At 33.8% G+C, this 18,109-nt stretch overlaps 2 protein-coding genes across 2 annotated transcripts in view; both read right to left on the bottom strand.

The window, feature by feature from the left end:
- The window catches only part of LOC118262012 (protein spaetzle 5), a 37,354-nt gene extending 31,349 nt beyond the window's left edge, over positions 1-6,005 (bottom strand). The window contains exon 1 of the mRNA XM_050701502.1: positions 5,807-6,005. The gene's annotated coding sequence lies outside the window, so the exon portion shown is untranslated. The remainder of the gene's footprint in view (positions 1-5,806) is intronic.
- Positions 6,006-11,341: 5,336 nt separating this feature from the next.
- Positions 11,342-18,109, bottom strand: part of LOC118281613 (phosphatidate cytidylyltransferase, photoreceptor-specific) — a 34,806-nt gene continuing 28,038 nt past the window's right edge. Inside the window, exon 10 of the mRNA XM_050701500.1 lies at positions 11,342-17,922. Coding sequence (XP_050557457.1) covers positions 17,830-17,922 — 93 coding nt within the window. The 3' untranslated portion in view covers positions 11,342-17,829. The remainder of the gene's footprint in view (positions 17,923-18,109) is intronic.

Raw genomic sequence — 18,109 nt, 5'->3', positions numbered from 1 at the left:
TGTGCATATGTTTGATATATACATATGTATATGTCTGTGCACATTGCAGTCATATGTTAATATTGTGATATTTATCTGTAAATTGACAATTTGTGTGTTTAGTTTCTGTGTTACGACTGTTAATTCCCATAAAACGACACCCGGTATTCACTATGTACTTAGGAGTCGATTGCTATATTTGACTATGAGCGATCGAAATCAAAATCGAAATTCTTACTCGATTGACTTAAAATCGAGATTTTTTAAAGGGCCACCAATTTTTTCTTCCGCCTTGGTTGAGGGGGGAGGAAGTGTCAGACTCTTACTGACTAAAAACCTATAAAATTGCGGATTTTAAATACGTCTTATTGATATTTCCATTTAAGATTTATAGCCAAACTGATTGAAAAAAATATTTACACTTTTAATAAAAAAAATGCTGAAAATAATATATAAAAAGACACAGTGGGTTTCATTTAATAATAGGTAGTTAAATATTATTATATACACCTTGGCTTGTCGCATCATATCCTTTTTCCCAAAATTGTAAATTTGACGGCCATTTTAAAAAGTAAAAATAAAATATTTCTCAATTAAATTGACCTTACATATACGAGGGTTACACGTTGCTTATTATTTATTTAAAATATTATATTTCATCATCTTTCACGTTTCATCAAAGAAAAGCCTAGACTACTTTGTTTTATGGTACAAGCTGGTAAACGAGCAGACGGATCACCTGATGGCAAGCAATCGGCACCACTCATGGACACCCGAAACACAAGAGGCGTTACACGTGCGTTGCCGGCCTTTTAGGGATTAGGAATTTAAGGGCTGTTCGAGAATCGGGGATTGGGAACCTCACTCACACAACGTTGTTTCACGCCGCTTATCTGTGAGGCCGTGGTATCTCTCCGGTCAAGCCGACCCATTTGTGCCGAAGCATGATACTAGAAGTTTGACTTAACTGAAAAAAAAAAACCGAACACATTTTGCAACCACTCACCTAACGTGGCCGTATATAGACATTATTTAAGTTATGTTGAATTACTCAGAATTTCTAAAATTATGTCCAAAGAAATATAGATAAGTCCTAAGTAAGGGTTGGGTAATACGTCGCGAAGGTCGTGCGCTTAGAAGTCGCACTGCGGTTCAAGGGGTCGCGGGTTCAAATACTTACTTCGTTTATCTATTGTGGTTACATACATTTCTAAGAAAATATAAATTGCGAATCGACCTTGAGATGTTTATCTTAGTAATAATATCTTAGTAGTAATAGTTAGGATTACAGGTAACAATTATTGTTACCTGTAATCCTAACTGGTTACAAATTTTGATTAGGTTACCTACTGAAAGTGTAATTTTCCATTTATATACAAATGCTAATTAACTTTTAACAAACTTCTTTAAAGAAGGAAATATCATCCAATGACTTCTCCCGCCTAGTGTGAGGCGAGGAGTAGTGTCAAACTCTTACTAAATAAAAACTACTCCGTTCATTCTCCTACTTTGAACTGGAGCCCCGGTAACCTGTTACGTTGTCCGATAAATATACTTTTAAAACAAAATTACTAGAACATTCTAATATTTTATTTTCATTAAAGACTAAAAGTTTTAACCTAGGTCATACTACTAACTAGATATAATATACGAGTATCATTAAAAATATGAGTCTAGTATAATTTCCTTTGTCTGAAGGAAGCCGGCGATTATGTCTCAAGTGGGAAGCATCAGAGTAGAACGACTTAATATTAGGCTCATAAACGATGAGTTAACAATGTTTAATATTTATATTGTTTAACTGTTATGTTATAACTTGTATTTGTTTTATGTTATGTTCTTCTTTGAACTCCCATTTTGTAATTATTTTCCTTTATGATTTGTATATCGTGGTGGCCTAGAGGGTTAAGACGCCCACTTCTGTGTGATGTGGGTTCAAAACCTACTAATGATAAGTACCAATGTTACTTTTTCCGAGTATGTACTTTCTAAGATTAAACGGTGAAGAAAAATATCGTAAGGAAACCTAGACTTATAATTTTTAAGTGTAAGTTTGAAGTCGCCACCCTACATTGAGTAACCGTGGTCATTAGTGCTTAAACCTTCTCCATGCGAGAAGTGGCTTTGGCCACTGCTAACCAAAGCCTCTTCTCGCGTGGGTGTTTTTATGTATGGTTTATATTACTGATGAGTATTGGGTGAACTATCTACCAATTTTGATTTGAGTTATTTAAATAATTCTACGAACAAGAAGACAACAGTACACATGATTTACCAAAATTATCTGTCAATCCATAATGATCGATAATGGTCACATTGACTTGACTCCATTATCAAGAGCATTGACAGTGCGTTCACGCAGCCAATTTAGCAGGAAATATACAAAACGCACCGAAATTAAGTAAAAGTAAACCCGTTCACTACATTCACTGACTTATTTAGTGATTAACTGTTACCATGTAATACATTACTATACATTATACAAGTGCACGCAAAAGGCATGTTGTTTCATGATCTGTAAACCTGTATCGCTTCTTAATTTGTAAAAAAAAATACTTGATTTACTACTCATAAGTGCTCTTCGGTTCGATCCCCAGATTGAGTATAGTATGTATTTGTAAAATATATCAGCGATATATTTTAAATATTGATTTAAAAAAGCTGAATAGTTTTCGTTTGGTTAGACTTGCTAATTTTAGGAATAACTGGTTCAAATTGAAAATACGTTTCGGTGTTGGATATTTTATATATGTTTCAGAGGTAGCCAGTTACCTAATTATTGGATGTTGTTGAATTGACAGATACCACTGATTTACAATAAGTTATTGGTAAAAGACAGTAATAATGTTGGATGTAAATCCGTGTTATTATCGCTTAGGTAGCTGTTGATTAACTGAATGTTGTAATTATTTAATAAATGAAGTAAGTTTAGGGAAGTAGGTTGCAACGTAAGCATTGGTATATGTCATAAAATAGCACGCTCTGATCAGTTGAAATGACGAGAGACTAATATGAAAAAAAAGTGAAATAGTAGTAACCAGAAGTATAAATCCTGTTAGCAATTGCTACCATCATCGGTTACCAAGAACAAAATATAACCCGATTTATTGGGTGTAAGGAAATGCCAGAAGTTCGCGCGGGTCGGCACGATCGGAACTCGATCATCGAGCGAGAAAGGCCGATCGTGGCTCGTTACCTCATTACTGTCAACGATAAACAAACCCACTACTAGTTCTAGTTTGTTGCTGTGCTAAAGTTTTTATAGGAATTTTCTTTTAATATAATTATATTTCTTTATTTTAGTGTTTGTATGATCAGTAATCTGCTACGAGTATATTAGTTCTTCTACGTAACGATATGGATGCAGATTACATGTCACTTGTCGCGTTGTTAGTACTTTTAAAATCAATAGCTCCATAACTAAAATTAATAAATACCAAAATTTAAAGGGTGGAAATCATTCGATGACATCTCCCGCTTTAGGCAAGGTGAGGGGAGTGCCAGATTCTTATTGACTAAAAACCACCTCGTTCGTACTCCTGCTTTTTAAGCCGGAGCCACAGTATGCAGCTATGTAGTCCGCAGCTTCGGATCATTTTTGTGCCCTATAACCAAGTATCACTTAAGGAGTTGACTACTTAATTCTTGGGCCAACTGGTTATCGTTATTATGTTTATTATTTTCTAGTTACGTCATTAAAATTAACCGGTTAAACTAAATGATTATTGTAAAGTGATCTTTAATTGGTTTCAATAAAACAAACATTAGTATGTCATTATCTAAGAAATGTTTATAAAAAGATAAAAACATATTACTTTTACTACGAACTATGCATATTGTATTTGTTTCCCTATAACGTTATCTTATTTCTACGTAATAAATTGTTGTTTAATAAAACTAATAGAGATAATAACCAGTTCTAATTAAAAACTAACCAATGCGAGTGTAGCGAATCAATTAATTTTATCTTATAATAACAAAGGTGTTTGCGCGTTGATGTCTTTTATATGAACCATGTGAAAAGTACTACGCTGTGTTAAAAGAAGATTTATTTTTGGCATTTTTGGTGTTATTATTTATTTTATTATTTTCAATTTACAATAACTTCATGCCTGTTCTTCTCCAAAAGGTTAAAAAAGTGAACCTATACTAAAACCCATTCTTAGGGAATTATTTCCACGCCTTAAAAATTTTAAATATTTTTTTTCTTAATATTAGAAAATAGCTATATACATGATTACACACATACCAATTGACAAATTACCACTATTAACAAAAGCCAATAGGCAGACAGCTTGAGGCGACAGATTCGCAATCTCCAACATTACGTGGTTATATCACAAATTCGACATAATAATGTTTACAATCAAGATTACAGGTATTATGATAATTTTAAACATATAATCGTCTGGTTGCGGATGCTGAAACTCGACTCTTAGATAATAATTGTCGTGGGAATTTATTTATTTGAATATTATTTCATAAAATGGTCCGTAAAATCCTTTTCGGTTGGGGTTTATGACTTATTTTTATGAGTAATTGTCTATTTTATATGGCTGGTAGTTGAGTACAAAGGTTATATTTTAGGCACGGAGATAACTGCTTTGCCACTTGTTGTGTCACACAACGTGTGTGCTGAGTAAGGGGTCTGGAAATTTATGCTGAGGATTGTAGATATATTTGAAAAATCTTTTTTTTTTATGAGATGCAGACGAGCAAACGGATAACTTGGTGGTAATAAATCAGCGCTATCTATGGACACAAGCAACACCAAAGGAGTTACAAGTGCGTTGCCAGCTTATTGGAGTTCGGGTTCTGAGAATTTGTGTTTAGGGGGTTAGAGAGGCCCTCCACTACAAGGAATTGGGTATCCGGTTTGTTTGTTTCGCGCTGGTTTTCTGTAAGGTAAATATTGATCCAATAACTTTGCCTATCTGGAAATCCTAGACCTCCTGCTCTACATTGGCACTTTCGCTTGTCTGATCAAGCAGCTTACAGACTTACAGACTTAGGCCTTATCATAGGTCTAATCTTTATAATTAAAGATGATGCATTCAATTGTTCATTTGCACAACTTTATAAGAAGTTAAACCTCCGTATTTGGTTAGAATAATTAATATTTCGGTTAGCTGTGGGAAGATGATCAATGGTTTTATCTTTGATTAATGAATACAGTCTTTTTAATTAATTAATTTTAGTTAAAACTAGAAACCATTATTATTGGAATATTTAAATGTGAAAGACATTGGAAGAAAGTTTTCTATGGATTTTTTTGATAAAAAAGATGTATAAACCTTTAAATCGTTTTTGCACGTGGTTTGAATGTTGTTCTATGAATTGTACCAATTAGTTCTAATGTATTTAAAACATTTCTGAACAAGATTTTTTTAACAATACTTTAATGTAACCATGAATATTATTTACAGTCAATTTCAAGTTAGAATTTTTGCTTTTGATTACGTTTGCAAAATTACAAATGCATACAAAAATAATAAGTATATTATCATTAAGATAAAACAACAAAAATACAACACAAAATGGCATCATAAATAGTTGCGTTGTTATCATTAAAAACTAATAACGAATGTCCACAGTTGCATATAAATAATATTAATTGGTTTCTCTATCCTTCTCTTTTAGGATCACATTTCATAGCAAAACAACTATAAACCTGTATAATTTATTACCTATATTAATAAGAATATAAACATTTCTAAACAAGCCTTTAATACCAATAAGTAGGTCTAGGTTTTACTTTAAAACCAACACACACCGCTATACACAAAAAGCCCCAAAACAACATAAAAAAAAATATGGAAAAACCTACCAATTTCTCGGAATTTCCAAACACAGAAAAAAAAATACAGAGGACAGAATTAAAACATCACTTTAATACACAAACACATGTTCGAATTATTAGCACGGCGTACTATTTTACGTGTGTGTACGCGAATTTTACGCTACGTTATATGTACGCGACGTCGGTGTACGTGCGGCTTGCGTCGCGTCGCGTCGCTTACTAGTCAGCTGGCCGGCCGGCGCACCGCGCTAATAGACAGCGCATAATCTAGTGAGAGGAAGTGTATAGAGATGATAGAGACTATTTTTTTAATATAAACTAAGGCCATTTGTTAGACCTTACCTAAGTGTCGTGATATACGAGATCAAAGAATTAGCTGGGATGTTTATAGAGTTGTTTGTTCTGTTTTGTAAAAATGTTAGAAATCATTGTATACAAGGAGTTGATGTAAAAATCTAGGTACATATTATAAGGATAATGTTCTAAATTATTGTTGGACATTAAATTAATTTTTGCGTATCAGCATCTTCTGTAGAAGTCTGAGCAGTATTCGCCTGGCCGGTCTAGAAATTAGTCGAATTAGATAATTCTATATTACTTATTCGTAACTTTTCGACGAGATCGTCGAAAAGTTACATGACTTGACTTACGTGACTAAATATCATGTGTCCATTGAAGTTCTCCATTGAAAAGTTACAGGAGCAAGTCTTAAAATATAATTACTAAATTTTTATTTAGAAAGATAACGATAATCTATCACACATGTATTTAATCTTAAGAAATAATACGAATTGTCACACCAAATTAGTCTAGTCACACTTAAACAACTCGTATAAGTTTTACACCTGACATAACCGAAGCAACCTACTTTGCAAGGTAAAGAAAGCAATACTTCGGTGACATTATTGTCCTCCACATAGCTTATCGTCTTCTGTCCTTGTCATATAAACATATATGTCAAACGTGTGAGCAGGACAGATATATGGATAGGAGAAAAGTAGACAGGTTTCGGTGATCGCTCAATAAATCGTAGTCTGATCGAATTTTGTATGATTAAAGTAATCTTGGATTCGTATACGTGAATTAAAGACAGCTTTACGTTGTTGAGGATAAGGTTCAAAATGCGTTGTTTTTATAGAAGTTAGAAGCTTAAAGTTTCGTAATAAGTTGTAGAATTTATTTGTATTATAATGATTAGTATGAAGACGGAGTTATGAGAAAGTAATGCTATTGTTAACTTTTGTGAGCTGATATTTGACCCTGTTATGGAGAATTCCAAGTGAATGGGGACTAAGCAGTGCTGTGAACTTTGTGATATTTCGCCGTATTTAGTAAGAGAAACGAAGATGTAGTTGTGTTGTTTGTTAATACTGGTAGTTGAGTAATAGAGCGGGTAACTGAGTGTGATTGGGATGTAAAGAGTGTGATTAAAGTAATTTATAGCATTCATCAAGTAGTATGAGGTATGTACATAAAGCGAATACAAAGAGAAGATTGTACATAGCGCTTTAAGTATGCGTGCAGTTAAGGTAGGCATTGTCGATGATGCGGTCCGTACGATGCGGATCAGTGGACGCAGTTGTATGAGTTTCTATACAAGATAAACTAAATTCCGTTGCGTGCGATGCATACGACGCGGGCCTGTGGACGCTAATCTTTACGGGCTGCACAAGACGTTACAAACCACGCCCCTCTCTATTTTCCAACCTACAGTATTATACTAGGAACACGTTGCCAATTGTCTACATTTAAATGTGCCGCTGTCTAAAGACAACATTTTTACTTATAATATCATTGGGCAGGGCCGATTTGTTTTGTTACAGTGCAGAATTACATAATGGCATCTCCTCTATGTACTTGCTTCAGGGGTATGTACATCGACACTTAAGTATGTATGTTGGCACTCAAATCGTGACTTTGACATTTATAGTTATAGCCTGGAATTTAGAGTTGGGACCAGAATACGTAAAATTTTACAGAACAGCGAAAAATAAAAAAAAAACAATAGTAAACGTGGATATAGTGACTTAAAGGCTTGTGTTATATTTTAATTTATGTATAAAGAGTCGATACGTGCTATATGATACCGAGTTTTATTCTAGTATAAGGCCTAAGGCAACCCTTTAAATCACATTTCACACTAACAAGATAAATGTATAACTTCGTTTGGATTTCGGTAAAACATGGTGAAACTCGTAAACAGAATTTTGATGAAAGATAACATCATTATACAGACAGGGTATGAGCTGACTTGGGTGATACAATACTTTTTATCCCACGACAACTCGGGCGAAGCCGCTAGCAGAAGCTAGAAGCCACAAAAAAATCTCTTTTACTTTTTTCTTACAATGATAAAAGGCTTCATATTACACAAAATTCGTTCAGTTTTCCACCATACAAAAACAGCAACAAATACATAACACGCGACACAAGGAAACAGCTGAAAGACAAAGAAAGCCTTGTTTGCACAGAGATCAACATGTTTGCAGTAACACTTAGTATTGTTACGGTTTATTTACAACATGTTATTTAGTTTAGTTATGTGACAGTGTCGCAGAGAAAGTGTTTGGTCTAGTGAGGAAGGAAGGACAGCTATAGAATGTACCTGTGTACTTTATTGTACATAAATTTAACGAACACCTAACTACTTAAAAATTCCGGAGCGGGTTTACCGGGGCTCCGACTCGAAAAGCAGGGTGGTTTTTAGTTAGTAAGAGTCTGACACTAACTCTCGCCTCGTCCAAGGCGGGAGAAGTCATTGGATGATTTTCCCCCAAAAACAACTCTTTTCCTTCACACTTCAAAGATGAAGTGGTGATAAACTTTTAAATTTATGTACTTTGTAATGGTTCGTCTGCCGGAAAAAGAGCTCAGAGTTCGCTTCCCGAGTTAAGTATACCAGTCTTTTCAATACTGAGTAACAAGGAACTTCTAATTGGGCAATCGTGTCGTGGGAATCATCCCGGAAAACGGCTGTCATATTAATTTAATCCAATGCCAATACACAGTCATTATTCCAAAATTCCCAATAATTAACTCCAATATGGAATCATTAAAACCTCATACTTAAAAACCGCACTTAGAACCAACCAACAATCATAATCTTTGTAATAAGAATTATTGACTGTAAATATCTATAATTTTATAACAAGGGCACGGACTTGACTCGGTGAAGAGCAAACTATTTTAATGTTTTTTTTTTTATGGAACACGCCGGTAACCAAACGTACGGGTCAACTGATGGTAAGCAATCGCCAACCGCCGCCCATGGACACTTGGAACATCAGATGCGTTACAAGTGCGTTGCCTTTTGGGGGTTAGGAATTTAAGTTGTGGGGAATCGGGGATTGGGTAGATTGGAAAGGGGTGAATTGGGCCTCCGGTAACCTCAATCACACAACGCAAGCATTCTTTCACGTCAGTAGTCGGTGAGGTCGTGGTATAACAATGGTCGAGCCGGCCCATTCGTGCGGATGCATCTCATGTGCATGGGCATGTAGAAAAACCATCAATAAAGACAAAATATATATCAACATCCCCATCGTCAAACATCAAACCCAATCTATGGCACAAACACATGGATTAACTTACCTTACCTATTGCGTAGATAGTGAAAGCTAATGAGTCACAGGATTTATCCAACTACATAAAATTAGTATTCACGATGGCTACTCCGTTCTATTTCGAGTCGGATCTCGCCATTGCGTGGTTTCTTCTATCTGCTTATAAAACTGTAAATGGTATTAAGTGATTTCGCTTTTGTTTTAACTCTGTAGATTGTGATTAGAATTGTAATTGTGTCATCTTTAGTTGGGCTTCTGTTTGTCGTTCGTTTACATTGTTCGAGGAAAAATGTGTATAACTAAAACAATATTTGTTCGTGAATGTCTTTCTGTCTTTCTTACGGATACTTTCTTACGGATAATCAAAGTACCTACCGTGTCTGTGTCTAAACAAATATAACTTTAACAGTGGATCATTGGGAATGCCACAAGGTTCATAATTAGGCCCATTTTTTTCATCTCTTTGTTCAATCATCATTTACGAAAATCACTTATTCATATATTTTATTGTTTTGCTATTTTAACTATGGGTCCCTGATGTGACGAGAAATTAGTCGAGTTACCTCGTCAACTAGTTACGTAAGTCATACGATAACTATATAAGTTAGGTTTTGGTTAGTAGCCAAATACTGTATGTTTAGTTTATTCCTAAAAAGTAGAAGTTAATTTAGACCTCTAAATGTAAAAATCTCGTACCGATAATAACAACGGACACACACACCACAACACAATACAGAACGAGATCGCATTGCGCAAGAGTCGCGTGGGAACACACGTTCCTACTCTCCTCTGTATGCAAAAACTAGACGTCCGGAATACTTCCGTATGTAATACTGAACTTCTATAGGCTTTATTAGGTAATAGTGCGTGAGTCTAAACCTTTATGTGGTTGCTTAGGACATCTCATTATTGTCTGTGATTTATAGTGCGGCTATTATGTAGTCTGAACCGTCCGCGTGCCATAATGTCTTGAGAACTAGGAACGTGTATTTCATCATTTAGAAGCTATTACTGAACTGCAAAATTTTCTTTAATATAGGTGTTTTTGGAAGACATCTATTTGACAAGTTTTTTAATTATACAGAACACTAAAGTGGCCACACATTTCGATCAGACTTTTGACAAGTAGGAAGGATCTTACTCGAGTACTGGTCACTAACCGCTGCAATGAATCTTGGTTTGATTCTAAGTATAATTTCATTGTTAACTATTCAAAATATGAGCCTCCACCAAATAAATGTACAGTACCTACTCATAAACCGGAGCTAAGGACTACCTAGCGGGTTTATCGGGGCTCCGGCTCGAAAAGCAGGAGTAGGAACGGGGTGGTTCTTAGTCAGTAAGAGTCTGACACTCCCTCTCGCCTCGAGCAAGGCGGGAGAAGCCATTGGATGTCTTTCCCCCCTTAAAAATCCTACTCTTAAAAGTTAGAAATACAATAATAATAATATCCACCTGCGATTGACTATGCACTTGTCATAGGTACCATTATCACGCACAGGATGTGGTTACATCAACAATGCTAGGCCTTCACTAAAAGAAGGAAGCCACACTGATTTGAAACGAATTTCAACGCAAATTGACCACTATTGACAATTAGTTTTGGTTGCCGAACAGTCATGGTTTCCTATAAATGTTTATATGGCCGTCATCGTGTCTGGCGTCCTTGGTGATAGCCGTGAACTTTAACATTGATTCTGTCTACCGTTTACCTCAGTGATAGTGCAAGTTTGATAGTCTGCGGTTAGAGTGAGACAGTGTTTTGTAAGGCTAGTTTATCTATTTTTATCCCTGAAGGCGTAGGCAGAGGTGGTATATTATGGCACGTAATGCCACTTACAATGTACACCCAGTTTTCACCGTGTGTGTTTTAAGTCCCATGTAATAGGAGGTCCACATTTTAATGTGGCACTTTCTGAGCGCTTATAACCTATCTACATCTTTTTACTTATAATATCATGTGGTACGATATTTAGGGAGTATAAAATAAAAACAGAGACACCTTTAGAATACCATTTATTTTACCTTCACATATATTTATCCAATAAATAATTTATATCATAAAACACGTCTAGGTCTACAAATACAGATGCTATCATTTACTTTACGCGAATTATTACGTTTACAAACACCCCACACGACAATCATGTAAGAGAATCCAAAAAATCGAATTTTCTCTTTATTTTTAGTTCTGTGTAGTACGGAGTATTTGTAAAACTTTAATTTACAAGATCTTTAAATTTTTGTGACGATTTTTTAATGGAGAAGTGCTGGTAAGACATTATTTGGTAGGTGAAGTTGAGGCTATAATATAATAATTTAGTCCATAATTATATTAATCTTCTCTAAACAGGAACGAGCAGACGGATCACCTTATGGTAAGCAAACGCCGCCGCCCATGAACACTTGAAACACCAGAACCGTTACAAGTGCGTTGCCGGCCTTTTGGGGGTTAGGAATTTAAGGGTTGTTGGGGAATCGGGGATTGGGAAGATTGATAATTGGGCCTCCGGTAACCTCACTCACACAACGAAACACAACGTAAGCGTTGTTTCACGTCGGTGTTATCTAAGGCCATGGTATCCACTCCAGTCGAACCCGCCCATTCGTGCTGAAGCAAGGCTCCCACACATAAAGAGTGTTAAAGGGTTTAAAGTATCACCCATTATTCTTATATTAACAGTAAAAGGTATATTCAGTAAGAACAATACACGAATATCGCATACATTATCAATCATATACAATTTTGGACAAATTATTATATTATACACTCAATAGTTTACATACAATTATCACATACGCTAGACATTTAGCACGATGCATAAACACAGCTATCTTAAATATAAACATGAATACTTTTAATACTATTACATATAGCAACGCTTTATTACTGTGGCAGTGAAATGTATGAATTAAATCAAATATTTTGGTACTAACAAACTTTTTAATTTGGTTTTTTCTAATTTAATTCAACATCAGGTACCTACTTTATGTTTCGAAGATTTAGCGCACATGTTAAATGTAATATTTAATGCCGTACTCAGAGAGATTTAATGATTACTTAAACTATTCCTTAGTAAAGACTGGTTTGAGTAACCATTAAATGAGTATGAAATGACTCTGAGTATGGCGGTTAATCAATTCTGTTATGGAAATCATATATGATACAGTGCACAGTTCTATTGTTTATTTGAAAAATAGTTTTTTTATGGAATAGGTGGCAAATGAGCAGACGGGTCACCTGATGGTAAGTGATCAGCGCCGCTCATGGACACCCGCAACACCAGAGGAGTCAGAGGTGCTTTGCTGGCCTTTTTCTCTTATCTCAAAATCCGTCGATTGGTTAGGCAGGTATATTATTTTGAAAGTATTTAATGAAAACACAAGTGATTTTGAAGATCATTAGTCTACAGAAGATCATTAGTTTTCAATATTAATATCCCCATACATTTCACTGCCACAAACAAATAATTTAAATACTCCAGGAATTATAATAACGGCATTATACTCTACTTCTAACACATAGACTATCATAAAACGAACAGTGCAATTTGTCCTATGGCAAATAATATAATTATAGCTTTCATATAACAACATAATTAATAGAAGGTCACTGATTGGTCCGTTTTGCTTAGGTACTCTTCAGTTTACGTATGAACGGCGCGTGAGTGGTAACACTTTTATACGGGGTGTGAAAATTAACCTCTTATATGCCTGGTACATGAGACACATTGAGTCTCGTTAGATCTGCGGGTTAAATATCTGATATTGTTAAGTACTTAAATAGCATAAATAAATGTTAATGTATGGGATCGATATTAGAGAAAATTATCGTAAAGGACAGTGGGTAATGTTGGGCCCAATTCTCATTAGGAAAAAGATACCCCTCCAAAATCCTCCATCTGAAAGTACTAACATTTGGCCATAGGTATATTAGTTACTATTGTTCCATTTAGAAAGCCATATCCAACGGTATATCACATGTTGCTATTGAGGAGTAGATCCAGACTCCATACATTTGTTTCCTTTGTGTGAACCCCATACATTGAATTGAAAATTGAATTCGACTATAGTTAGGACCATTTGGTAGCTAAATGACCTGGATTCTATCATTTTAGGTATTCGATACGCGTCGCCTGTCTGTCTGGAAAAGCATTTTATTGTTAAATATCTCTATTGAACCTTACTGCTTAAGTAATAAGATTGAAAATCATGTTATCACTGACAAGTCGTATAGAATATAAAGCAATCTGTGTACATAATACATATAATTTACTAAAACTATGTACTTGGGGCGGTATGGGTTCGTTAATTATAGTTTTTTCTTAGTATAATATAATAGTGAGTAAAATATTATAATTTTAACCAAAATATATAATAGTGACGAGGAATTTCATTAATATAATGTAACCGTAACCTTTTGTATGAATAGTCATTTTCAGGACTTAATTTACAACCTAAGTAGAAACCTAACTGCCGTACTCAGAGTCATTTAATGGTTACTTAACCCAGTCCTTAGCAATTGCTTTTAGAACAAAATCGTTACTAAGGAATAGTTTAAGTAGTCATGACTGCCTTGGTATGCAGATCTACGCGAGACACAATGTGTTTACGGCATACAAGAGGTTAAATGTCTCTGAGTACGGCAGTAATAGTCGTATATTCATTAATATATTAATTAGAATAGTTTCTCAATCATTAACTAAACGTGTCTATAATTTTGTTGACATCAATTGGACATGACTCTTTACCCGCGACGAAATAAAAAGATTTTTTAAGAGATCGAAATCATTTACTTTGATTTTTTGAATTTATTGATGAATAGGACAAGAAACGTTGACTTAGTGCATGATACCTTAACAAAGATGTTGTCAAAAATCAAATAGCTTAAGGGGGATTCGGTAATCTACATAAGTCAGATTCGAATCCCACTCATATCAATTTTTATTTCGGAATTTTTCATTAACCCGTCGCCTATTTGACCTAGGAAATCTACTGGCGCCACCGTCGACGCATACGATACTCGATGGGTTAAGTACCACAATCAACAAACACTATCATTAGAAATTGAGACGGGATATTTACCATGTTTTGTTCTAACTCATAGACACAAAGGAACGTGGTAAATATCCCGTCTAATAGTGTTAGTGACCATGTTAGTTTAAAATAAGTATATCATAATCAACTAAATCAACTTCTTTCGATCGGTAAAGATAGTCAAGGAAAATGACGTCACTGATGTCTGGAGTCACCACGAAATATAGTCCCTAAATACACTAAGAAATGCTAGAAACAACACTATAGGCTAGCGAACGAGCATTAAATAAAAGCGACATAACGTAAGAACACTAACGTAACGTAAAAATCACAATAAAAACACCACCAAACTTAACAAGGTTTAACTCTGAATAATTTATACATAAACCTTTCATTTTTCAACTTTATTTATTATCTGTTTAGATATATTTTTGGATGGGTAAGGGATTTCATTGAATAGGTTAATATGTTGTTTTATTTTCAACTCTATTGCTGTTTGTTTAAGAATTAAATTAGCTATCCGTGTAATTCTGGGTATTTTCTTTGGAAATATACGTGAAATGAGTTACCGCTTTGTGTTTACCAGATGGCGTTAATATTACATTTGTACAATAGATAATAGGCTAGTTTCTTAATAGCCAAACTCAATACTTTTTTCGAAACGTCAAAAACTATATTTTCTATGAAATAGTGCGTATTGTTATGACGTCATCAAAATTTTATTTAGAAAATTAGCTAGTTAAAATTGAAAATTAAATAGATCATCAAATCTATGAATGACAGTGACTATGAATCAAAATTAATGTATTTTTTTTACTAAAGAAACTTCCAAATGAAGTAATGTCAAACACAAATTATGACAGCTCTAGTGACATTTTAAGATAGTGATATCCCTTACCCACATACTAATGATTATTTATATGTTTATACCTAATGTATTTTGACAAGCGTGCAGTATTAGCAGTAATGCAGAGTTTAAAGCCTTCACGATAAATAACATTCAATTCCTCATCTCTTTCCGTTCCTTTCCAAAAATCTTTCCCTAAACAGTTAAATCATGTAGCTACTTTATTATTTAAAATTTTCCTCTTAACATTCTAACATATTTCATTTGCCAAATCCTGTCAAAAAGACTTAGGTATTTTTGCAAAACTAACTGAATACAATAAGAAGAATTGCGTATGTAATAATAACAATAATTAGTTTTTTAATTAATCTGTTTGCAGACCAAAAAGGAAAGTAGTCAAAAAGTCTTTAGCACATGTAACAGTCGTTCGTTTTTCAGTCTAAAGCATACAATACAAATGCATTATTCCCTGTCTAATCCAAAAAATATATTTATAATTGTGTGTACTACTGAATTAAGGGACTATAGGATATAGGAAAATACAGATTTTTAAAGAAAATAGAGAATGACACCTTGGCATTATTGTAAGTGAAACTCAAACATAATTTTTGATACTGCAATTTTGGAATATGTAATACATTGATAAACAAAAAAAAATATTTTTTTTTATTCCACTGTTTAGTGATTGCTTTAGTAGGTACTTGTCATATTGATTGTAATTTGAGTATGTGCCTTAATCCAGTAGTAAACACATTATATCGTTATCAAATGAGTTTTAATGTAATCAAAGCGCATACAGGCTTCCACCAAACTTAAGCGAACCAACTAACAAATACAAAACAAAACTAAAAATAAACTATAATAAACAAAAATAATAGATTCAATACAAATTGTATGAGGCAATCATTTAGACTATACACATAGTCATAAAAATTCGAGGAAAAACACATAATTACTATTATAAGTAAATACTAAGAATAATTCCCACCTATAAGGCTCAAGCAGACTGGATGCCTATGCGCAGACATGCGTGTACGTACGCACGTCTGCGCCGAGTACGTATGCGTATACGCATCCAGTCTGCTCAATCTTTTATTTATCGAGACACGATAGGTGTATGAAATCAATTCGAGTGGTTGGATAGCGAATAGGACACAATAGTTCATTTTTTTTTATTTAATTAACACGACGATGCCCTTATTATTAGCACAAGAACCACATTTTTTTTTTTCATTATAAATCTGTAGTTTTTGTTTACCATAAAGTTATTAGAGGTTGACCAGGAAAAGAGTTATTCTAATACAAATCATTGAATGTATTTTTTCGGTCAGATCTCAAACAGTTGTTGGAATTGACTATATTGATATGATTTATGGTAAACAAAAACTAAGATTTTTAATTAAATTTCACACAAAACAAGTTTGAAAGAGAGTCAGAGTGAATTTAAGACATTTTTTCTTATTTTTTTTCTTTTCACTATCGAAACTTTCTCTTCCAAGCTTATTTATTTTTTAATATTACTAAATGACAAATATGAAGTAAATTACTAATAAATTGTCATTTAGAAACTACTTAGTACGTACACAAAAACTACGATTTTTTTCGTATAAGTAATTTGAGGAAGATGTATTTTTTTTTTATTATTTCACTATCGATAGCCTATGTAAACACTAGGTTTTATTTTTAAATTTATTTTTTTAATATTATGTTACCTCCCGAAGGATACCGTAATGTAGTGACGGGGGGAAGTAAATAAATTATTACTATATATTTTTATATGATTTGTATTTATCATTTACTTTGATATTTATTCTTTGGTTGGACAATAGTTTTTGTTTAGATAACTTTAAGATATTTTAACTATCTTTTTTGTAAATGCAAAGAAATTAAGACCTTAGCACTTATTTAATGGAAGAATTGGACAATTTTGTCCATAATTTTTCTATTTTCTATAACTTTTTTCATTTAAAATGTTGTTTAACAGTGTTGTCTATATCAAAGTGAATGACAAATACAATATTAGACTAGAACAATTGTTTTTTCCTTGCATGGTACACGGGATATGTTCCTCCTTAGCACTTTCACACTTCACGAAAGTAACGCTGCGTTTATAAACATTATTTCTCTTTCAATTACGTATTTTTATGGACAAAATCAATAACATTTGTTACTTTACGTTAACATCAACAATATGTTAACTTGTTGACAAGGAAAAAATATAAAAATAAGTGAGTTATTAATACCAAATATTTTCATACTTTCATTATACAAGACAGAATTCATTATCATCATTAACAGCCTTTAAGTGGCCACTGCTGACCAAATGCCTCTTCTCATACGGAGAAGGTTTAAACATTAATCACCACGCTAACTCAACTGCGAGTTGGAGATAGATTTATTGTCAGCAAAAACACAAAAGATGAACTATTTTCATATTACTTTTTCTTTATAAAACCTACTATAACACCCGTACATTTGTCTTGATAATGAATAACGTATAAAACTATGAATCATACAAAACGCAGCGATTTTCCGTAAAGTGTGAAGTGCTTTACCTGGCTGTGACCATAAATTTGACCTGAAATTGTACTAGCTCGGCGCGTCTAGGGTACCAAGTTTAGTATATTCCTGTGTTCCAACGATTCCTTCAGGGCGTAGAATAGTTGCAACTGTTGTTCAGGTTTTAGGTTGTATACCTGTCGAGGGAAAGTAGTAATAATTAGCCATGATGACATTATTTATTTGGGAAAGATAATCTTCTAATCACACTAGTATTATAAATGTGCAAATTAGCTTGTTTGGATGTTTGTCCGTCCATCACGCTGAAACTAGTGAACAGATTTTGATGAAATTTGGTTTACAGACGCGATAGTCTTAAAAATA

This window comes from Spodoptera frugiperda, chromosome 20, assembly GCF_023101765.2.
Source record: "Spodoptera frugiperda isolate SF20-4 chromosome 20, AGI-APGP_CSIRO_Sfru_2.0, whole genome shotgun sequence".
Lineage (NCBI taxonomy): Eukaryota > Metazoa > Arthropoda > Insecta > Lepidoptera > Noctuidae > Spodoptera > Spodoptera frugiperda.
The sequence above is the reverse complement of the archived record's forward strand: the minus strand, read 5'-3'. Positions and strand labels throughout refer to the sequence as shown.